The following is a 24,671-nucleotide window of genomic DNA, read 5'->3' on the forward strand; positions in this document are numbered from 1 at the left end:
AAAACTGAGAGAGGTTTTTGTCCAAAACATGCCAAGGAAGAGAAACCTCCTTCACTTTTTGCACAGGTGTCATGGTTTGAGAGAAATGTCAAGAATACCGTTGCCTCAGGAGAATCAAAGGCACCTCTGAAGTGACCTTGGGAAAATCAAGTTTTCTCCTAGCTTGGTTGACCAAATGACTTGCTTGATGGGTAAAATGATAACTAGACACAAAGAGCTTTCCAATGAGCTATCATGAGCTCAATTTGGGGTTGAGGAAGGTATTCAAAAGTTGACTGCAACAACACTCTTCCTTGAGGCAGCCTCATTGGGCACTTTTTGACCAGTCTTGGGAGATTTGATTTTTGACAGGTCAAATCAACTCCAAATTGAAAAATTCCACTTGAGTTGGAAAGTAGACTCAAATACCTTTCCAACGAGCTATCCTGCGCCTGATTCCGACACCGGGAAGGCCCTCAAACAAGGCTGTGAATGTGCGCGACCACTCAGGAGGTGCGCGACCACTCAGAGGCTCTCCTGCAGTGTTAAATTACAAGGTGCGCGACCACTCAGGAGGTGCGCGACCACTCAGGCTGTAAGTGCCAAAATCACCTCCAACTCACTCAAAATCTCCTTCAAACTTGCAAATTGGGTTGAGGTAGGCTCTCTACAAATTGTTTTGTTGGTTGATGGTGATTGTGGATCCTCATGCTTGTGATTATACTTCCAAGAATGCAAGGAAAGAAGACATTGGTAGCTGCTTGTTCATGTAGGCATAATGCTAGGGTTTGATGTTTTTTCAAGGTGTTGATTCCCATCTATTCCCTCCATTGTTTCCCATTAAATTCACAATTGTTATGATATGTTTCTATCTTATCTCATTTGCAAAGAATATTAAATTTCCCATCCCCAGTACCTAAACCCTATCCCTCCCTCACATACATTCCCTAAACCCTAATGCCCTCCATCTAATCTACCCAAAACCCTAACAATGGACAATAAACTATCTTGAGCAGCGCAACAAGCAACTTGAGGATGAGAAAGAGTTGGATGAGATGTGGGGGATTCGAAGTGACCAAGTCATCAACCGTAGGAGGCCCGGTGACTTGCTGCCCAAGGAGAGGGAATCCATGCTTATTCGTGTGAATGCACACTTGGAGAGATTGTTGGAGAAGGCAAATCATGACAAAGAGCTGCTACGCAACATGAAAACACACTATTGGGCAAGATTGCATGTTTGCAAGGCTAAAATGAAAATTCTCCGAAGGAAGCTGTCAGAGGCCCAGAAGAAGAAGAAAAGGACAAACCCACTCCGTATCTTGGCTGAGGCATCCCTCACTCACCATGGTACTTATTATCCTTCATCCAGCAGCAAAATCAAAAAATTTTGAGAGTTTTGGAGCATTTTGGAAATTTTTGGAAATTTACAGGTTTTTGCCTGTGGAGTGGTCTCACCCCCCGCGCGACCACTCGGGAGGACTGCTCAGAATCAAAAAAAGTTGACATTTTTGGAAAGGGCATGCAAAAACTAGAATTACCTATACTTGGGGTCAACTTGATTTTGAGATTTGGGCCTCCAAAAGCTCAAAATACATCAAAATTTTGACTTTCTGCCCACTTTTTGAGTTGCAGAAAGTGACCTTGGGAGAATTGACTTTTGAGGGGTCAGATCAACTCCAAATCCACAAATTCCACTTGGGATGGAAAGTAGACACACAGAGCTTTCCAATGAGCCATCTTGCACTTGATTTGGACAACTGGAACCCATTCAAAAAGTGCTGCAAAGGGGCGCGACCACTCGAGCAGGGGGCGCGACCACTCGAGCTAAAATTGCCAGTTTTGACTTTTCAGGCTTGCAAACTCTGTTTTTACCTTGGTTGATCATTTGTACCTGTAAATGATGGATGTATGGATAATTTTCATGGCACATTGATAGATTTAATCTCTATTAACCCTTCTAGAAGCTTCCTTGATGTAAATAGTGAATATTTAATGCATGGATGAGTTAGCTAAGTTTTAGAGGCAAGTTGTTTTGACTTCCTATTATCTAGTGCTTAGTTTAGAATTAGTTCAAACTGCTCCTAGGAAGCTGAGCTCGACCCCTAGAGGTGGGGAAATGAGTTAGATGGTCTATATTATGCCTTCTCTTGCTCATTTTCATGGTTGGACTCTTGTGGGAGAAGCATTATTGTATATTGTACATCTATTACTGCAATTTAAGGAAAAGGAAGGCCAGGGTTTTGCAGACATCATTGTGGATTCTTGTGGATTGTTGTGTTGATGGTGTGTTCTCTACATGTTATTGTAAGTGTGTTTATGTGTTCCATCTCTTTCTTTGCTGCTAATTGAACAGATGAAGTGATAAAGTTTGAATTCATGCATGCCATGCTCAGCTTTTAATTTTGTTCAATATCTATGTTTTCCACTGTCTAAAGAGGATTCAAAGTTGTTGTTTGCCCTCTTTAGCTCCTCCTCTATCATTCCTGATCATCCATCTCAGATTAAGGCATCAGCACTCACTCCTACCTTGCCCCAAAGATCCCCCTGCAAAAACTGAGCCCAATCCCGCACCCTGAATTGCACTCCCTCCAATTGCCACCAAAAACTCCAAAAATCTTTAAATCAACCCCCCTTATCAATTTACTAGCCTAAAATCTTTACTCCTAATTGGTCAGCTTATCATATTGAAAGATCTACCGAATCTGACCCGAGAGAGCCTTCTCATACCTCGTAGGGCTAGCTACGAGGTGAAATGGTTTGATGTAGCCTTGAGAGTTTGTCTATCTCAGCCTAGGTGAATTCCAAGCGCTAACAAGGGCTATACGAAGTTGTTGGGGGACTCGTTGATTGGGTAGAATGAAACTCTAAACATCAAAATATCATTGACCCTATTCTCCCCAATAGGCTGGGCACTAGTCTAGTCCTTGATGATCACCACATGAAAATCTTTTTCACCTCTCCCTCCTTTTCTAAACCCTACCCCTAGTTGCCTCCCTAGGGCATCACACGAAATCAATTGTAGCCATCCAAAATTGGTGAAATTTGATCTAGAACTGTGCTAGTGTGTCCTTGAGAGGTCCTTCAATTTTGAAGCCATTCCGATGGTTGAATCTCAATTTTCGCCAAGCCCTAGCTCGAAGACCATTTCTCCCTATGTTTCCTTTGGTTAGTAGCTTCATTAGGGATCATTGTATTGAAAATTCAAGCCAAATCTTATCCCTTTGATCATTTTCTTCTCCATTACTTGGTCAAGACCTTTTGTTTAAAGTTTCACCCCAAACCCTTGACCTCGTTTAGAACTTGTTGTCGCCTGGATTGTACAAGCACCGCGACAACGCTCAGGTCATGGGTTGTCACCCTAATCCTCGACCTCTCCGTTCTCGTTGTCTCCCAATAGCAGGCTATGGGGGGTAGTCCCTATGGAAATGAGATGAGGGAAAACAAGTTGGGAACCAACTTGCCCAGGAGACACAGTTGAGTGGCCTAACCACTTGGTAAAAATTTAGCAAGATTAATGATTTGATTAGATTTAGAGTTTGAGACCAGTGCTTTATGGAGTCAAGATTTCTTGCTTATTATAAATTATGACCAAATAATTGGATGGACAACTGTTGTTTGTATGATTAGATAACTTATATGCTTATGCAAATCCTAGGATCTAGGTGTGATGCAAGGATCTTGGTTAATTTTAATTTTTAATTATATGTCTAGTCTAAATGTAACCTTCCCTTAACTGTTTTGAAACTAGGCTCCAAGGTAGATTGTGGGAAGGAGGCCAACAGGAAGCAGGGAAAGGCCTGATTAACGATACCTTCTGTTAGGCCCTATCACCCGATGCCTCCGGCACTTGCAGAGACTGTGGATCTGACAATTGCAAAGTCACCGTGTTAACCACAGAAAAGTTGTTAAGCCCCTCAAGCTAGGTGAGTAGGGTGGCCCTATGTTTCTATCAACCAAGCTTATGCTTTGAGGTAAGTTTTGATGCAACTAGTTCCTAGAATGCTTGTGTAATGATAACGAGTGAAATTATCTTGAGCTACGATTTGTTTGGGCTCTTTAAGTACTTATTGTAAATTATCTTATAGCAAGAGTACTTAACGATAATGATATGACAATCTTAAGCAATATAAATTCTTAAAGATACAAGTGCAAACTTTCAACTATAAATTAATCCACAAGATGCTTAACCAATTTGCGATAAAAAATTATAGCAATTTATCCAATTATCAATTAACCAATGGTTACAAGATGTCAACCGCAATTACCAAAGATAATTCTCAACAAGATATTTTGTGATCTTATTATTCAATGCTAACTATCAAGAGATGCTCAATTGGATTCAATCAATGCTTATAACCACAATATCTTAAATGTTAAAACAACTTTAGACAAGATTAGAAGATTTAGGGCTTGAGTGACTAAGTGCCAAGTTAACAAATTCTCAAATTCAACTCAAGACAAGCCAATGTTAGATCAATTGTAATACTTCAGAAATTCAACACTTATTAGTCCTATCTCAGCAGTAGGAAAATCTCTTTAAATCATTAAATTTGCCAAGCATATGAAACAAAAAATTTCCCAATGATTAGCCAATGTAAATTTATGATTTTCAGACCTCTTAAGATGTAACAAATGACTGTTATGATAGCAGTAAGAAATTTATAACAACAGTAAGGAAAACACCTTAGATCCAAGAGACAATAAGCTAATGATGACTAGATATGATCAGTGAGATGCCCAACAACTTGCCAAAGTAAAATATGAGTTTTAAACCACTTTAAAATGCAATATTTAGAAATAAATCAGATCTGATATAACTTATTACAGAAGCAAGTAAATCAGAAAATCAGTAAGTTATTGATGCTACAACAAGTGCCCAAAATGCCAAAAGTTTGCCAAAACTGGAAAATTTAGTTTTTGAGCATTTTAAAGTAAGTTATTCAAAAAATTATAGATCTGATTCAGTGATTTACGCAGAAAATTCCAAGAAGCAAAATTTTAGATCTTTGATGCCCAAGTGGCCAAATTTGTAGAAAAATTAAATTTCGCAATTTTAGAGTATTTTGACCAATTAAATGTGATTTTAGGGCTTATGTATCACTGTTATGAAACAAAAATTACAACAGTAGCGAAACAGTGAGAAACATAAGGTTTAGAGAGAAAAACCTAGGCCCAAGACCTTGTAGATTATTTGCCCAAATTTACCAAAATTTTTCCAATGTACTTGGCACCTAAAATCACAAGATTTGAGCAAAAATTGCTGCAAAACAAATTGTTAGAGATAAAATGTCAATCCTTTGAAGAAACTCTTGTTTGCAATGGGATCTAGCCCTTGTAGGACTTATGGCCTTCTTAATGCTTGCAAAATAGATCCCAAACACTAGCCTTTTACGTTGGGTAAGGGCTAGGGCCTTCAGAAAATGAGTTTTTTCCCCGATTTGAAAGTAAGCAACCTGCAAAAATAGTCTGAAAACCCTAGATGTATAGACGTCTAGGGTTTCTGAGGTCTCCAATGCCAATTTCTTCGTCAATCTTGAAACAAATTTAGAATAGAAACCCAAATACCCAATCTAAAAAATTTAAATTTCAAAAATCCAAAACCCCAAATACTGTACAAAATATCAAAACCCCAAAACCCAAGTTAGAAAAAATAATTTACAAGTTAGTTCTAGAAAATTATTTACAAGATTTACAAATATACAAGGGTTTTGAATTTTATTTTTTTAGAAAAATATTTTTATGGAGTTTTTTCTTTTGAAGAATGGCTAAAAATACTTTAGAAACCCCAATGTATACTATAGCCTTAGCGAAGATTTAATCCACCATATAAATATTTGGAATCCAAGCAACAGTGATTCTTGCCCAAGTTTGTGAACTTGGAGGCCAAAGACTGAAGTACTTGCAAGCACTATGAATTTATCTCAAAATAATTTGTTAGATCACATGGGGAATCAAACCACCTAAGATTAGCCCAAAACTATCAATAGTATGGTTCTATCTCCATCTAATTAAAAAAACAAATCTTACCAATATTCAGCACAACATAGAGATGTCCATAGTCATCACATATCACAAATCAATAAACAAAAACACTTTGAATTGCACCCCAAAGTCTTTATTATGTTGAAAAAATAGTTCCCAACGGGGCAATAGTTACAAAGTTGTTTCAACAGAAATTTTCTAACTAGAGATCAAGATGACTAGAGACTCAATTGACTCTCTAATTTATAGATAACTCCTCCAAATGCAAAAATAACGGCTAGTTTCTTTTATCCTAGTCAAATAATCTTGGTCGTTGATAAATACTTCAATATATTTTAACCTTGGCCCTTGATTTTTTATTTTTCAGGAATTTTCCAATTTATCATTTAATTCCATTTCAATTAGCTCAAAATTAATTATTTAGAGCTAATTTCCTCAAAAAATTGACTTTGACTTAACCACCGAGGTTTATGGATTCAAATTTTCTTGAAAAATACAATATTCCCTTAGTGGAAGACCTTTAAAAATTTACTCGTTTAAGACCCACGAATTTTTCCATTTGGAGAATTTATTTTCTGGCTTAGGATTTAAATTTATTTTGCTAGAAAAATTGATTAATTTACACGAGGGGATTAATTTTTTTCAAACTCTCTAATACATATCATTTTTCATTTACAAGACTCAAAGAGGGAATACACATTCATCTTAGACCGTCAAAACACATAACCCATCTGTGACTCAATATGATCTGGTAAACCAAGTGATTTGTAATAAAATAATTAAGCCAATTAGCTTAAATTATTGCCAAACCACTTTTACATCAAACTCGACTAAAACACTAAGACTCACCTAATAATCAGACAATAAATTTCACCCTAGTTTTGGGGGTTTAAGCTGGAGTGAAAAAAATCTTCTAATTAGCCGTGTTGAAAAACATAGGTAATTAGTGAGGTTAAAAAACCCCCTAGGATGGAATTCGTTAACAAATTATAGGCTTACTTAGGTTGTTACATAGACTCAAGGTTTTACTAAGATCATTTACAATATATAACTTGCAGATTGGGATGACTATGACACATGGACTGTTGATATGTGATCCGATCCTTGTTGAAAAAGTTGGTACTTCCACTTCCATGGAACTTTGACAATTTGAGTGCAACAGGTCCACTAGGGTTTCTTTGTTGTCTCGAAACCTTAACACTCCAATTTCACAAGGAATGCTTAGAAAACCCTATTCTTCTAGGATTCTTAGGCCTAGGGCGCTTTATATGAAGAAACACTCCTCAACCCTAGGTCTAGGTCTCTCGCTAGCCCTTCTTGGAGAGCCACGCATCTTGCTTCTAAAGTAAGCAAGCACTATCATTAGAGTCTCTCCTTTGAATAGGTCCTTGAAATCACTGCCTCCGCACCATTGATATGTTATTCTTAGTGATTTCCCTAATAACGAGACTCCTCCCATTAGTGAAAGTCCGTAAAGAGCAGGGATCTTTAGCTGAGGTGACAGTGGGCTATTACTTTATTGTTGCCACTTAACCTAGTAGTTGCTCTATAGGAACCCATCTTAGGACCCTTGCAAGATTGAGCAGTAACAAGGGTAAAACACCTCTTCTCTAATTAATTAATCATATGGATTGTTCATGCCACACGTACAATGAAATCAACCCCCAAAGAAGGGTGTCTCCACAAATGATGGCATGTAAGAGCTCTAAGATATAGTCAGCAGCCTCCAAGTCATCTCTAGGGTAGACACTCTAGCCTTCGAAAGTAAGCTAACCCCACAAAAATGAGTAGAAGACCCCAAAAAATGGAACAACCCCTCCAAAACAACCCTCAATGTGCAACGCCCAACCTTCAAAGGCCTCACAAGGGCTATTTTGTTCCATAAAATATGCAAGTTAGACCCAAGTATTCATTCAAGATTGCCAATATGGATTCCAAGATGAAGTGTGTAACCTTTCAAAACCCTCCAAAAGCTGCACCATGCTAATCTTCCATCATTCCTTCCATATTTTGACAAGTCAAGTTTGATACCGTTAAATGATATCATCCCACATGCCATGCAATATTTCTAGAGTCTCCTCAAGCTAGATGCTTGAGGCTCCAAAGTAAAGCACCCTAAAATAAAAAATAAAAACACCTTTCTAAAGGGTGCCCCTTCAAAACCAGTGCCATAGGTCACCTATAAACCCTAAAAAACAAACTGATTTGTGATTTTTAACCCCAGATGAAAAAAATCTGTTAATTTCAGTTAACAATGGTATGTTCTATGCTTAGCACAATTTACTTCAAAGTTCCTTAGTAGCCCAATAACAATTTCCAATTTCAATAGCAATCACAATAATCACATTGACAATAAAAGCAGCTAGAACATGAAGCAAAATGTAGAAGACAAGCCAAAACAAGAGGATACCAAATTTGGCGGATGCTAGGGAAAAACCCCAATGAGGGGAAAACCCTTTGATCAATTCTTCTTATTATTATATCAAAAGTTCAGCACAGAGAGAGAGAGAGTACAAAATTCAAATTGAATAGCACAATTCAAAGTCAAAACAACCCTGTAAATTTCTGCAGTCAACTGCAGTCGAACTTTAGCCCTAACCAAAAAGTCAACGCTAGTCAAATCAGCAATAAATCATCCTCTAAGTAGCTCGGTCTTCCACAGTCAAACTCGGCCTGATCAAGAGGTCAAAGTGAACCCAAAATAACCCAGTCAAAGGAGAGAGAAAACTTCTTGTAATTTTCTGCGATCAAAGTGCAGTCAGCACTGGTCAAACTTGGTCTGGTGTCTGAAATTTCGGTTCTGCAATTCAACCCAGAAAAAACTCGTCCTTCTTGCCACACGTGTGAGAGAGAGAAGTTGCCCAATGTTGTACGAACCAATGAGAGAAGGAGAGAGAATGAGTGAGTGATGAATGTGCCAAATGAGGAGGAGGGACACTTGTATTTATACAAGTCGATGAGGGTGAAGAGTCATGTCTATTGGGCTCTATGAGCCTACATGATGATGAGGCCGACCTGAACAAATTGTACATGAGTGGGCATAAATTCAAAATCATACTTTTGCTTGTCCTAATGAGATGATCTTTATATCAATCTTAGTCCTCTCGAAAAGAGGAATCTAATGCAGTCATCATCTCTATCAAATGAGTTGTCCCAAGGTGGATTTGGCCCTAGTTTCCAAATTTAACACTCCCTCTCAACTAGGGAGAATTCCACCTGCCAATCCATCTGTCGTCATCGATCATCATGTCATCCTGTCGTCATGATCCATCTTTGCATCTCGTCTCAACTTTGCTGAACACTGATATAGATAATGAAGAAGAATTGATCGAGAGTGAGTCACAAAACCTTGCCACTCTCTACTGACTAAAGTCAGTCCATAAAAACAAACTTGATCCCAAGTGGTCTAGTAGATGAACACCAAGCATCCTAGACATAGGGAGTACGACAATACATGATGCGTCCATCGGTAGTGCAATGGTCCCTATCCACTTTTCCCAACTCATTGGCCAGATGAGAAGTACTTCCCATGTGTCCTGGACTACATGGGTAGGATGGTACTAAATCAATAGGAGGGAAAGAATATATCACATCCTGCTCACAACCATACGTAGGGAAGGATAAACCACATCCTACAGTCACACATCACAACCATCGTAGGGAAAGGATGAACCACATCCTACACGCATGCCAACCATCAATGGTAGGAAGGATCCTACACGTGGGGAAAGGATGAACCATATCTCGCCGACATGTCAACCATAGATTGTAGGGAATAAGCATCCTACATGTGGGGAAATGGTGAACCACATCACACCGACATGTCCACAAGCAGATGCCTAAATGCATCTCTCACTGGGGTATATGCAGGAGAAGGTGAACCACTCATCCTGCTCATATGCCATAGGAGAAGGTGAACCACTCATCCTATGCATATGTCATCAACAGTAGGGGAAGGTGAACCACTCACCCTACATACACATGTCCACAATCGTAGGGGAAGGTGAACCACTCACCCTACACACATGTCAACCAACATGGGGTATCAGAGGGGAAGGTGAACCATTCACCCTGTACATAGCACACCAATAGGGGAAGGTGAACCACTCACCCTATGGTCGCCCATAGCTCAATAAGTACCCCAAGCACCCAGGAGCTCCCAGAGCTCAATGTTCAACCAAGGATCCCTTCATATAGGGAATAGTGCCAAGATGCTTTCTGAAAGTCTCAATGGGAGGCTCACAGCTCCATTCAGCAGCATATAGATGTATATATATGGAAAACATATTGATTTACAACAAAGATCTTGGCAGCACTTAGCAATCCTCTGCTTCTTACATATCTTTATGAAGAAAATAGTTGACAGATCTTACTCCCTCTTACTCAGGGAGACCATAGCCTAAACTTGACTTTCTAGGGTGCACATTGTCCATCAGACAACCTGCTCATCATGAGATCTGTCTATTCAAACATGCTATAAAACAGGAGTGTCCTTTGTTGTACCATATAAAGTGGTATGTGAAATACTGGATTTTCGGAATCTTCTTCTTCAATGTACAATGATGGTGTGCACAAATGGCTCATTGAAGAGCTTCTTCAATAGAGTGGATTCATAGTAAGCCATGCTTGCTGCTTTCTTCCCTCTAGAGCTCCCATGGCAACAGGCTTCAGTCTTCATTCATGGATCCTAGAAGATAGAGCTCCTAGATGAGCTCTTTCCAGTTTTCATATTGCCAGCTCAGTTAATATTGGAAAATTCATGGAATCTTATATTTCAGTAGTGAATTTCTGATCATAAACAACTGTTCAATATATTAGGTATATCTATAGCATGTCTTAGAGGCATCTGATAGATGAAAATCAAGAAACCAGGGATCAGCAGCTTCTCCATCTTTATTAGACTTTTGAGCATAGGAGATAGTAAATCAAGGATTTTCACTTTGGCTTTAGAAGTCTTACATTGATATCATCTGATGAACAGACATCATTAATAGTTGCATGGCTCCCTCTAAATATCAGGAAAGTGACCTCACCCATAACCATCAAGCTATCTTCAATTCTATAGTTCTCACTGAAATCTAGCTTTAGACTTCATCAATCTGGTCCTCATCTTTAGGATGAGACTTTATCATGCTGCAATTGTGTCAAGAATCTGAGAGACAATTGACCTTCTTCAACCAGTGTGAGGAAAACATTCAATGAGATCATTCAGTCATCCAACTGCTCCCAAGCCATTATACGAAGGTCCTAGGCATCTGCATCCAGACAACCATTCTTTAATGATTCAAGCAAAATCAGGGATACTGCTGCAGGGGTCTGGTCCATGATCTTTAAAAGAGAACACTTCCAGAGTTGCTCATATTACTATATTCTTCCTCTGCTTTTGAACTTTTGATGGCTCCAAGATTTCTTATCAATAAATCTCTAAATAGGGATACTATCCAACTTCATGATAGGACCTACGGAGGTAGATAGAATTGTTACATCATCAAAAAAAATTATTATCAAGAAGAGGTCATTGCTGACACAATTTCTGCCAAGGATACATTGTCATATAAAGTTCAGGGATACTGCCATATATCAGAAAGTGCTGCTATCAAGGTTTTACAGCTGCAATCATTTTTCATTAATTAAGATCACATTCTGCTGCAAGGATGTTGACATATGGAAGGTCAATATTATGCACAGTTCATGAGCAGATTATTCCATCAAGGTCAAACCCTCAATGTATCTATGTCAACCCTTATGAAGCTCAAGTTCAAAGTTAAGTTTGAGCCTATAACCTCTGCAGTCAAACTCATAAGATATGTTCTGCTATATCCAACTGTCAATGTTGCAAAGTTCCATATATCCAGAGTTTAGAAAGATCTCAGAAATGCTGCGATATGGATAAACCAAGCCTCATGTTTCTTATCAATACACAACTCATCGCATTACCCAGATAATGGATCTGAAACAAACCATACTAGGAGAATTATTCAAGAGTATATTTCAGACCAATCCAGATGGGACTTGCAATACTGCGGAAGTATTGATTGGTTGATCATACCAATATTTAACTGCTGCCCTAGATATGCATGACAGGAAATAGCCTTCTAAATGATATGATTTTGATTTAGAGAATTTTCAATGGAATTAACAAAATCACCAGTCAAAATTGCCGATTTTTTCCTTTCTGAATAAATCGTGATTTTATCACAAAGAGTGCAATAAAATCTCACCACGACTGAAAAATTGTTGGGCCATGGATGGGAGCAATTTAAGTTGTTTTTTGACCTTATTTTCTACTCATTTTGCAAACAAGAAGAAGGGTTTGACTAGCACAGGAGGAGACCATTTTGCTTGAGCCAAGAAGGAGGAGCACACCATTTTCATTTGTCATCGCCGTGTTCCTTTGCAGTGGGATTGATATTCCTCAACCATGGACACATTTGCAGGTATGGGCATCAATTTTCACCACTTTATTGTTATTTTTCCATATTTTTCATGGGGTTTCCTTTACCCATTAGTTTTTCTTCATCTTGCTAAGGAATGAGTGTTTTGTTTGCCATCATCAATTTATTATAGTGCAAGGAGGATTTCCCGAATTCCCACAACTGGTGCTGTATTTGTAGGTATGTCCATCTTTGTTCTTTTTTGTTTCTACAAATTTTTGATAGGTTTTGGATGCTTATCAATTTTCCCTCTTTTTCCTTGAATTTTTATTAGACTGTAGAAAATCTACTATGTAAATTTTAGACTTATATTTTTTTATGCAATTTTCTTGTATTTTGATTTTTAAAATGATAATTTTAACATTGAATTTTTTTTGTGCCCTAGGTTTAATCATTACATTGAAGACTAAAAATGTTGAGAAATTTGTACTATATGTGGGAATATGGTGAACCCAAGGGGGTTCAGAGTCTACATCGTACTTCCTTTTCTAGAGGACATCAAAATCCAATGCCAGCAGGGTCTTCTTCCTCGAGATGAAAAAGTTTATGTATCTAACTTCATTGTAGACAACTCATGACGATAAGATTATTTATTACATTTCTTGTTGATATTTTGAGGTTGAGTCAAGACTCAGGGTTCAAGACATGATTCATTGTTGATGTGCGATGTATCACTAGACATCTTATATGTTAGTTATGTTTTCATATTTGTGTGGAAATACATTTATTTGATGTCATGCTAGCTTTAGATGTTAAAAGAATTGAAAAAAATTATATTTTTGTATTTTTTTTATATCTTGCAAATATTTGCCAATTTCTACCATTTTCTCGATAATTATGATTTTTTGTGATCAAGACCATTTTATCCCAATGCTGATGTCAGCAACACTGGTAGATGTTCCCATGAGCTGGAATGAGTCATCTTATTAAATAAAGTAGCCAAATCTTCCAGCAAAATGGAACAGCCTCCGTTTTGGATCATAAGTATTCTTCTTCACATCTGCCTATCACAGGGCTGGAATAAATGTAAAGTCAGCACTTATAATACCCCTGAAAAGTCTTTAATTCTGAATTTCAATAAATCAACGACCCTGCTGTCATATATACAACCAGAACCATATTCAAACCGTATTCACTCACGCACATTATATCTCAGTTCAAACTCAGTCATGACATTTTCTGCTAAAGGTATGATAAATATGCTGACATATCCCTATGCCAAGTTGATGGGTAACAGTTCTAACAGTTCCATCATTTTGTATCTGTATCTTTGTTTTCTTGTTTTCTTTGAAGTCATAGCTCAGCACCTTACAAGAGAACAACGCTAGGGAGGTGAGGATGTTTACCTTCTAGTTGCAAACTACCGTGGCCACATTAGTACTCGAATGAAATAAATCATTGTTGACACTTCTGCTAAACCTACTAATATTATAAAGGATGTTAGACGTTAACCACAAGGGTTTTGTCAACATCCATAGGAAGGGAAGATAAATTCATTTTTAACATGATAAATATCGTTTAGAAACATGAGAATATATAATAATCAACATTAAGTAAAGAGCCATATGTCATAAATAGAGGCTACAGAGATCCAAAATTTTGGTAGGCATGACCTTTGGTAGATTGAAAATTTCAGTTCATTAATGTACCTTATTCGTTTATATAGAAAACTATTATCCTTTATTCTTTATATTCTTCTCTTATATCAACAACATAAGAAAACAAGCAAGTTATGATTGTACAGGTTAAAGATGACCTTTGAGAGTAAAGGTAGCGGTGTTGACACCAATAACATGGCCAAATGAATCTATTAAAGGACCCCCAGAATTTCCTGTAAAATCAAACACAGAATATTCTTGTGGTAAGAATGAAATAATATTAAATAACATCATTGTCACCGTAGTTTCAATCCATTTTTATGAAAAGCACAAAAAACATTGTCCTTAAAGTCCAAAAATCACGTAGCGATTAACACTGCCACCTTCAAGTCATAGCATATCATATAACAAAATGACTATCAAGTTCTATGAACCTCCCATAAACAAGAAGCTTTTACTCAAATTTTAGGACTCTTTCCAATCTTGTTTAACATGCTTACATTCTATTTACCTTGTGTCTCAATATAAAATGAAATGAATAGAAAGATAAGGGGAAACATTAAAAAGCATTAAGAAGATAGAAAGAGGAAATGTATGAACATTCGAAAGATTTCACCTATGGGGCTAGAGAACAAAAATGATAAACTAATCTCCACATATGACCAAAAAGTGGTCGTTGAGAAACCAAGTGTAATAGAGGCATGCACTTAATTTCTCTTTCTTGATAATTACTTGTGAAAAGTATTGTTCTTTTAGCCTTTATTTATTCTTCATCAAGCAATTATACTTCTGTTCAACCATTCAAAATAGAGATCACAATGAGACAAGAGACACCAAAATTTTGGTCAATGACCAGGGCAAAACCCACAAAGGGGAAAACACAGTGATCCTTTCCTTATAAATTCAGATCAAAATGAGAGATATCCAAGCCAAGAACCAATGCTAAACTTCCACCAAGATACCAAGTCAAACCCTCCTCCAAGTCACCTCCAAAAGTCAAACTCAATGCTGGTCAAATCTGCTCCAATCTAGTCAAACTCAGAAAAAATCGGGCCTGCAACTAGGGCCAAAACTTGGCCTACAACTAACCCAGAAGAAACTCAGCCTATTCACAGAAATTTGTCCTCCACATGTGCGAGCTGGTAAAAGTCATAAATTCGGTCAAAGATGCTAAATTCTTCTTGCTTTGACTTGCTTCTTTTTCTCCTTTGTCTTATCCTTTTTCCTCCTTCGCTAGGTGCAAAAGATACTTGTTGTGTGTTGAATGAATGATCTCCAAATGGGTCAAATGGATCTCCAATATATAGTTGTCTAGGAGGGTCAAATAGGTGCCACTTGGAGGGCTAGGCTGCTTGTCCAAGGAGGGCCGACATGGTCAACTTGTGGGTTTATGACTCATAATAAAAATTCAAACTCTCTTTCTTTTAAATGTCCCAATGAGAAAGGACACAAATAATTTTTCTTTTGACTAAAAAATAAATTCTTTTGACTCTAGCATGAAAAACATGCTTGAAAAACATGCTTGACAAATGATAATAAATACATCAATGATAAATATACATTAGGAAGACTGAACCTAGTTAGGATTTCAACACTCCCTCTTAACTAGGGAGGCATTCATAATGACTTATCAGGATATTCTCAAGTTGAAATATTTTATAAGAAAGGATCTAGATTGATAAGCATCATCAATAACATCATCAGAACTAGCATTGTCAAATTACCAAGGCCTTTTCAATAAGCTCTATCTCTTCACTAGATCAGAGCACAACGTTGGGAGGCATTCAACATGACACCACACAACCGCCTCTCCGAGGCACATACTCCACCTAGGTTCCTCAAAGTATGTCGTCCACAGGACCATTTCGTAATTCGATATCACAATACATGACTTAGGGGTGCCAGTCCTAATCGATCACAGTACTTGATACAAGGAAATTTTGGTCCACCGAATCATTCTTCTTAAATCGGATCAATGTATTTGATTTAGGTTGTTAATGTTAATCGGCCACGATACATGACACATGAATGCCAATCCATGATGCTTATCCAATCTACCACTCTCCCTATCCAGGTCCATGTACTTGACATAGGGTGTTAATCCTAATCGGTCACAGTACATGACACAAGGAGAAAACAGGGGCCCATCCTCACTCCCTCTTAATATGGGAGGAATTATCCACAAGTCCAAGCTTATCTCAGAAATACATCAACTACTTGTTTGTTAGTGGAGATATATTGTAGCTTCGCACCACCCATCAACACCATATCTCAAATAGTGGTACTTAATCATAATGTGCTTCGACCTTACATAAAAAAACCAGGTTCTCTGACAACTTTATACAACTTTGATTATCACGGTCAAATCCAACGCACCATCAAACAATCCATCAATCATTTTACGGATCCAAATTGTTTTATAGCTAACTGCACAAACTGCCATATATTTTGCTTCCACAGTGCTTAGTGCAACAAAATCCTACTTCCTGCTCTTCCAAACAATCATAGTAGATCCCAAGCAGAAACAACCACCAACAGTATTTTTCTCATCAACAACATTGCCAACCTCAAGTCCCAAGTAGTGCATCAATCCAAGATCATTCGTGTCAAATTCTATTGCCATCTCCCTCTAAAGGCAGTTCCTTGACACATGTGTCCTTTTTTCAGAGAGATCATCCTTGATTCATTCAACCAATCCCAAAGTACATTGTCTTCTTTAGTCATGAGGATTCTTTTTAGGTTCTTCAAGAACCTTAGGTAATTCTTCCAACTAAGGCAAACTCCTTGTCATCATCCTCTTCTTATTTTTGGGAGAAGCTTCTCAAATCTTGCTTCCATATGGTGCATGCTAGATTTTGACTCCTCTAATGCATACTTCAAATTTCCCACTCTTTCTGCATTCATGTCTTCTATAATTCAGGAAAGTCCTAGTTCTTTGCTACATTCTTCCATTTCTTTCATCTTGATGCCAAAGCCTAGGCAACCCTTGCCATTGACCTACAATCCTCACTAGGAGGCCATGGAAGAAAAAATACAATTAAGCAAAGTATATAAACAAGAGACTATCCAAAGATAAAGACAATAACAACAGTAGTAATTAAAGAGAGGAGAGATATAATACTTATCTTTTGAGAAAATTTCGATCCCTCTTAATCTTGAGCTTCTTGTAATTTTCACCATTCTTGTCGTTACATCAACATGATGTTCTTTCTGTCTTTCCCAAGAGCTAGGGCTTCTTCTTTCAGCAGAAACAATCAGTCCTAGGGTTTTGTCCCCGAAGTTTTCTGATTCAAACCTTTGCTAGGGTTTACAAAACCTAGATGCTTCAATATTCAAAATCCTTAAGACCTACCATCTTCTAGATTTGCAAGTTCTACAAGTATACTTATGTGATTGCTACAAACCCTAGAGTTTCCATTATACTTGAAATGGAGCTCATTAATGTTTCGTTCACTGATGGTCTTAGGTCCAAATAAATATGATTGTAGCACAAAAACTTAGTCTTCATGTGTAAGGAAAGGCTCTGAATACCCATGCAAGCAACATCTATTATATCAATTATGTCTTTGTCTTGAAAAGGGAGGAACACACCATCTTATGCAATGTATTTTTACAGACCCTTTCATAATACATCAAATGTCAACAATATCTTTCAATGGAGCATAACATTGTTAGCTCACACTTATATTATTTCTTATCTTGTTTTGACAATACCTAAATGTGATTCCTTCATATCAAAGTAGATCTAGCATTCCATGCAATGTGATTGACGTAGTCTTCTAAGAGCACAGATCTTTGAGATCATCTTAGCTTTGATGAACTTAGGAGTCATTGGTTCCAAGGGAACTTTGAAATGGACTTACAATTTAGATCTATGCTTGGTTTTTGCTAACCTAGCTCTTGAGATATAAGAACAAAAGATTTTATGTACCTCATTCTTTTAGTGACATACTTCAGATTTTATCTCTTTCTTGTATTGTAGAGTGTAAAGAGTAATATTTCAACCTTACTTGTCCTCCATTTCTACCTTCGAGTATGGTCCCAAATCACAATTTCTTCGAGCTTCTTTAAAGAGATATTAGGTCAGCTCCTTGCAATGTCTTTTGTCTTCATCTATGTAAGAACAAAGATCCTTTAGGTTTGACTTAGCAGAGTGCAGAAAGGGTCGATTTGTCCAGGAAGTGGTTCCAGCAGGCAGAAGAGAGCAACACAGTTTTTTCGCAGAGCAGATTCCTTGTTTTGGTGCAAAAGGTTTTTGCAATAGTTTGCAGTAGCAGAATCAGTGCTAGGTGGAAGAGAAATTACACACACATAAGGGGTTTCTCTTAAGAGTTTCTATTTTCAGAAATCCAAAATTTTCAGTTGTAGTAGGGAGATTTTCTCACTTCGAGAAGGGGTACGAATAGTAGAGCTAGCAGCCGAGCAAGTGAAAGAAGGAAATTTCCAACCCAGGTCAAGTTTTTGCACTAATGGCTTCAACAGGACTCCGAGATCAGGACAGATTAGAGGGTGCATCGAACTATTGTATCTGGAAGGCCAGGATGGCATTCCTGCTAGATGAATATGGTCTGAAGATGTACGCAAAAAGAGTTGTAGTCGTACCTACAGATGTTGATCAACTAGCGAATTACAATAAGGAGATGGCTAGGGCAAAGCAGTTGATTCTCGATGGAGTTTGAGATCATATAGTCTCACACGTTGCGGCCAAGAATATGACCAAAGAAATGTGGGATGCTATTGCCTCACTATATCAGAATCCTTCCGAGCAGCGGAAGATGTTCTTGAAGGAAAAGCTAAGGAATGTTCTTATGCAGAAGGGTGAAGGCATTACCCCTTTCTCACCAGAATTCAGGATATCCAGGATGATCTTAAACCTGCAAAACAAATGATTAGCCAACAAAACAAGAACTTCAAGGCTTCTATGGATCAAATCTTATATTTGCAAATTTCTTAATAAAATTCAACACCAAACCTTGACAAAATCTTTGATTAGGCTTGCAAACACAAGAAATTAGTGCCAAAATTGATTGCAATAAAATTATCAAGTATCCAAGGCCTGAGTTAGGGTTTCAAAGAGCCAACAAGAGCTGCAACTAGGTCTATATGGCCTATTTATGCTTTTGGCTAGGGCTACAAGCCCTCAAAACCCCCACGGATAGGCTTAATAAGGCCTTTTAGGCCTGCAGCCAAGCCTAAAAGGCTTCCAAGTGATTTCAAATGATCCTGCAACCACAATATGTTAGATTTATGCCAAGAACTTATAATTTATAGCCACAAAATTTTCCAAACAAACCTTTAAATGCCAAACCCTTGAAGAATCCCATGAAATCAATGAGATCAAGCCCCAAAAGGCTAGCGGCTTCCAATTTTTCTCAAGCATTGGGGTTCTAGGGTCTCAAGATGAGAGATCCAGGGCCCTTGAGCCTAGATGTAACCCTAGAAACTAAACAACCTCCTCCAGATGGTAGGACGACTTCCTTGAAGTGTGATTCAGTGCCCAAACCCTAGTCGTTAGGCTAGATGAGGGCTTGATTCTTCCACAAATTCGAAATAGCCTTTGATTTTATGATGGAACACCTGCAAAGTTACAAAAGGCTAGGCTTCCTCCAATATTTATAGATAAAATTCAATTTGAAAAATAAAACCCCTCTAATTATTTACACTATTAAAAACAAAATACAAGGGTTAGTAAAATAAATTACAAAATTATCTACAAATATTCATAAGTTAAAATTACAAGCTCTAAATAAGCATATCTAACTTTATTGCTCAATTTAATTTAGAAAATAATTTGAGGAAGATAAATTTTTAATGTAATGCCATGGCCAAGTTAATACATACAGATCGTTAGATTGTTGAGATTTGTAGCTTGGGAGGTACTCCAAACCCTAGGCTTGAGGGTTTTGGAGAAATGGGCACACAAATATGTTGGTGGGCTTACAACCCAAGCCTATAGGCTTTGCACCCAATCATGTGGGTATGAATCCATGAGAAGTTTTGGACATGTGGTGATTTGAGATGATAGAGGACCTCTAGAGAAACCAGAGGTATCGAAAATCACTCAAATCTGAGGTCTAGAACTTGAGATATTAATTTTCGAAGTTGCTGGTGGGTTTTTGTGGCACCTAGAGCAGGTCAGCCTAGTGTATTTGTGTGCCACATGACAATTGGATGACACCACATGGAGCCCTTGTGTTTAGTATAAATACAAGGTGTGTTTGAGCTAATTTAATAAATCCAAGGTGCATCTTCTCATAGAGATCCCATCTGAGGTAGCTGCAGCTAGGAAAGGAGGCGCGAGGATCAGGCACGCGAGTTGTTCAGGAAAGGTGCGAGGGTTGCACGAGTTTGTCCTGAACAGTTGAGAGAGTTGCGCAAGTTTTCTCAAGACAGTGACGCAACCCGTGCAAGATCGCTCGATACATCCGCGAGGCGCGCACAAATTTTCTAAAGCAATTGCAGATTCGGGTCACGTGAGTTTTCTCAAGACAGTCACGAGGACCGCGATATTAATAGGTATAGCCGCAAGGGCCGCACTTGTGAAAATTCTATCACTGCAACAACTGATTTATTTTACCTACTTATTTCCCAATAAGTTATTTATGAAAATCCTTCAGTAAACATTATGATAAATTTTGTTGCAGATATCACACCATAATACAGAAACAAACACATGCACAAGAATCAACACATCGACACAAATATTTTGGACAACGGTCCTCGGAAAAACCCAATGTGGGAAAACCAATGCAGCAAGGGAGGATTTTATTATTCAGTAATTCTTCAATATAACTAGGTGCTAAACTGGCTTACCCAACAGAGAGAAAATTCTCTAGCACTTCTCCCAGTCTCAGCGTCAGGCTAGCTGACCTCTGCGTAGCTCCCAGATCCTCTGCGTCAGCTCCTACCTCTCTGCGTCAGCACTGGGCCTCTCTGCGTCACCCACGCAGGCCCTCGAGTGACTGCGCAGTCTAAGAGGCTCTGCGTTTGCCTCTCCAACCTTTGCACTGGTCTTCTGGTGTTGTTCCCGACTCTCTATTCCGTACTTGCTTCCTCCTGCTGCTATCCAAACCACTAGTTCGAATTTCTCAGCTAACCCCACTCCAGAAATCGAACTGACTGGTCTCCCTTAGTGTGTTCTCCAATTGACCCTCAAGCCTCTTCTTATACTTTCCTGTTGGTCCTTCAACAACCGAGATTAAATCTCTAATCAACGGCTAAGATTAGATTTGGCTTGATCCATGACTTTTGGAACCTTCTAACCCAGTTTTATATTAATACCCATTAATATTTTATTTTTCCTGAGTTTAGACTTAGGAACTCCATTAAAAATATTAATTCTTTTAATATCTCCCAAACCAGGTACAATCTGTCCAAACCATTTCTGGGTCTTGGAGATCCCAGGTGCTTTAGCCTCTCCACCGATTTTCATGGCTAGAGCACATCCGATGCTACCTGAAATCAACACTCCCTCTTAGCGAGGACTGTGCTCTAGTAATACTCCTCGCTGAGCATCACGCTGATTATCTAGCACCAATACTTGTGCTAATGTTCGGCCTCCCTACCCCAACATCCTCTGCATTGTTGTACACTGTACTACTGCCCATGGCTCTGCCTCTGCCACTGCTATATTCGTAAGGAAGCTCCCCCTGCATCTGTGCTGCTACTGGTCCTTTCTCCCAACACTGCATCTGCACTGCAAATCCCTCTGCATCCATGTTGCTATTGGACCTTCTTCCCAACACTGCATCATCTTCTCATCATGTTGCATTGTGCTACTACTAACTGCTACTGCACTACAACCTCACCCCCATTTCTGCTACTGAAATGGATTCTTTATCATCCCCATATTTTCCCTGAAGTAATCAAACTTTGTTCTTCCAAGGGCCTTGGTGAGGATGTCTGCCACCTGTTAACCTGTAGGAGTGTAGCTCAACTGTACAGCTCCTCACTAGACACAGTCTCTGACAAAGTGACACTAGATATCAATATGCTTTGACCGATCATGAAACACTAGATTCTCAGAGAGCTTGATGCAACTCTAATTATCGCACATGATCCTGGTTGCCTCCATTTTTCTTCTGAATAGGTTCACAAGCAATTTTCTAAGCCATATGGCCTCACACGAAGCTGTGCTCGCAGCGATATATACTGCCTCAGTTGAGCTCAGAGCCATAGATTTCTATTTCCTACTACTCCAAGAGGTCATTCCTGATCCAATGTTGAAACAGTACCTAGAGGTACCTTTTCGATCCACTGAACTTCCTGCCCAATCTGCATCAATAAATCCACTCAATATGATATCCTTACTCCTGGTGTACAAGATTCCATAATCAATTGTTCCCTATAAATACCTGAGAACGTGTTTGGTTGCTGCCCAGTGTGCCCTCTTCGGCTCCACCATGAACTAACTGAGGGTGTTGACAACATAGCAAATGTCTAGCCTGGTATTGACCAGATACATCAGGGACCCTATGAGTTGCCTGTATTAGGTGGGATCAACATCTTTGTCTTCTGATGCATCAATCTTCTTCCAATTGGTGATCATTGGAGTAGCCATGGGTCTACAGTCCTCCATCCTGAATTTCTTCAGGATTTCTGTAACATATTTCCCTTGCCCAAGGAAGATCTCCCCCTTTTGCTGCCAAACTTCCAACCCCAGGAAATAATGCATTCGTCCCAAATTCTTCATGTTGAATTCTGTGGCTAGATTCTTCTTGCAGTCTGCGATGAGCCTGGATGATCCTGTTAGGAAGAAATCATCCACGTATAATACGAAGATTAGAGGGTCATTCTCTACAACCAGATAGTAGAGATTTGGATCTGCGCCACTCTTGACAAAACCCATTTTCTACAAGTAGCCATTGATTCGACCATACCATGCTCTAGGTGCCTGTTTCAGCCTACTTTCTTCAATCTGCATGCATGAGACTTCTTCTCATGTATCTCAAAGCCATTTGGTTGTTCAATGTATATCTCTTCTTCTATCACTCCATTCAGAATGTCATTTTGACATCCATCTGATGAATCTCCCACCCCATATGTGCTGCAAGAGATATCATTGTTCTAATAGATGTATACCTGGCTATCAGGGCGAAGGTTTCTTCGTAGTCAATTCCTTCCTTTTGAGCATACCCCTTAGCCACAAACCTGGCTTTGTATTTCTCAACACTATCGTCTACAACGTATTTGATCTTGTAGATCCATCTCGAACCTACCACTAATCTGTCTTGAGGCCTTGGCACTACCTCCCAGACATCGTTCACCATTATGGAGTTGTACTCCTCTACCATCGCATCCAGCCAAACCTGATGTTGAGCTGCCTCCTGAAAACTGGCAGGCTCCCCATCCTGAGCTACTAATGCCTGATATCTATCTAGTTGTTTTTGCTCCCTCTTATTGTTCCTTGGTGCACCGATGAAGTCCTCTGCATCTCGCAGAATCTGACGAAGTTCCCTACTCGTTCTTCCTCTGCCAGCAGGTGCTTCTGTTAGCTCCTCCTCATCCTATGATTCTTCCTGACCCGAGGAAGAATTCTTTTCTTCCGTTGGTTGAAGAGGTTTGACCAATGGTTCCTCTTTTGACTGCTCCTCGGAAGGCATTTCTCGAGATTTTCTGAAAGCCCTGTCCTCCATGAACTTCACATCTCGTCAAACTAGTACCTTCCTGCTCCCTGTAAGATAGTTTTTGTATGCCTCAGCGTTCTCGCTATATCCCACTAGATATCCTTTCTCTGTAGTTTGATCCAACGTCTTCCTCTTTTCCTCGGGTATGCGGCAATATGCTAAGCTCCCAAATATCCTGAAATGACTGACTTCAGGTGTCTTCCCTGTGAAGACTTTCTCTGGAGTAATCTTGCCCAATGCCCGATGAGGAGTTCTATTCTAAACATAGACTGTTGTGTTGCATGCTTCTTCCCACAGGAATTTTGGCATATCTTGATCATACATCATGGCCCTAGCTGCTTCTACAATAGTCCTATTCTTTCTTTCTACTACTCCATTCTGCTCTGGATTGTAAGGAGTTGTCCACTCTCTTCTAATGCCCTCCTTAGTGCAAAAATCAGTGAAGTCCTTATCGACATACTCTCCACCATTATCTGAGTGCAAAACTATTATTTTCTTCCCAGTCAGATTCTCCACCAGAGCCTTGAACTCTTTGAATCGACAAAAAACCTCATCCTTGGTTTTCAGAAAATAAATCCAAGTTTTCCTTAAGTGGTCATCAATGAAGGTAAGGAAGTACTCGGCACCACTAAGAGCTTTAGTGGACATGGGTCTGCATATATCTAAGTGTATCAATCCTAGTACACTCTTGGCCCTGTTTTACTTCTAGGAAATGTTGCTTTGGCATATTTTCCTAGACCACATCCTCTGCATACATCATCTTGTTCCGTACTAAGATATGGAACTCCTGTTACAGTGCTCCTGAGAATTCTCAAAGCCCCATGGTGCAAATGTCCCATTCTTCTGTGCCATTGTTCGTTCAAATCCTTGTCTCCATGACTGACTACTAGTGCCATTGGTGATTCTAGTTGTAGTCTGTACAACCTGTTACTTTTGATCCCGATCTACACTTTCTTTTTCCAGCTCGGGTGTTTGACGTATACTTTCTCCTTAATGAAGAAAACGTCATAGCCTTTGCCTTGAAGTTGCAACACGGAAAGTAAGTTCATCCC

General features: G+C 38.9%; 1 protein-coding gene across 1 annotated transcript in view; it reads right to left on the reverse strand.

Moving 5' to 3' along the window:
* The window catches only part of DEG5 (DEGP protease 5), a 219,365-nt gene that overhangs the window by 76,074 nt on the left and 118,620 nt on the right, over positions 1–24,671 (reverse strand). The window contains exon 7 of the mRNA XM_089461370.1: positions 14,152–14,226. Coding sequence (XP_089317496.1) covers positions 14,152–14,226 — 75 coding nt within the window. The remainder of the gene's footprint in view (positions 1–14,151; positions 14,227–24,671) is intronic.

Source organism: Pinus tabuliformis, chromosome 8 (assembly GCF_031772625.1).
Source record: "Pinus tabuliformis cultivar Carrire ecotype Pingquan chromosome 8, CPIR1, whole genome shotgun sequence".
Lineage (NCBI taxonomy): Eukaryota > Viridiplantae > Streptophyta > Pinopsida > Pinales > Pinaceae > Pinus > Pinus tabuliformis.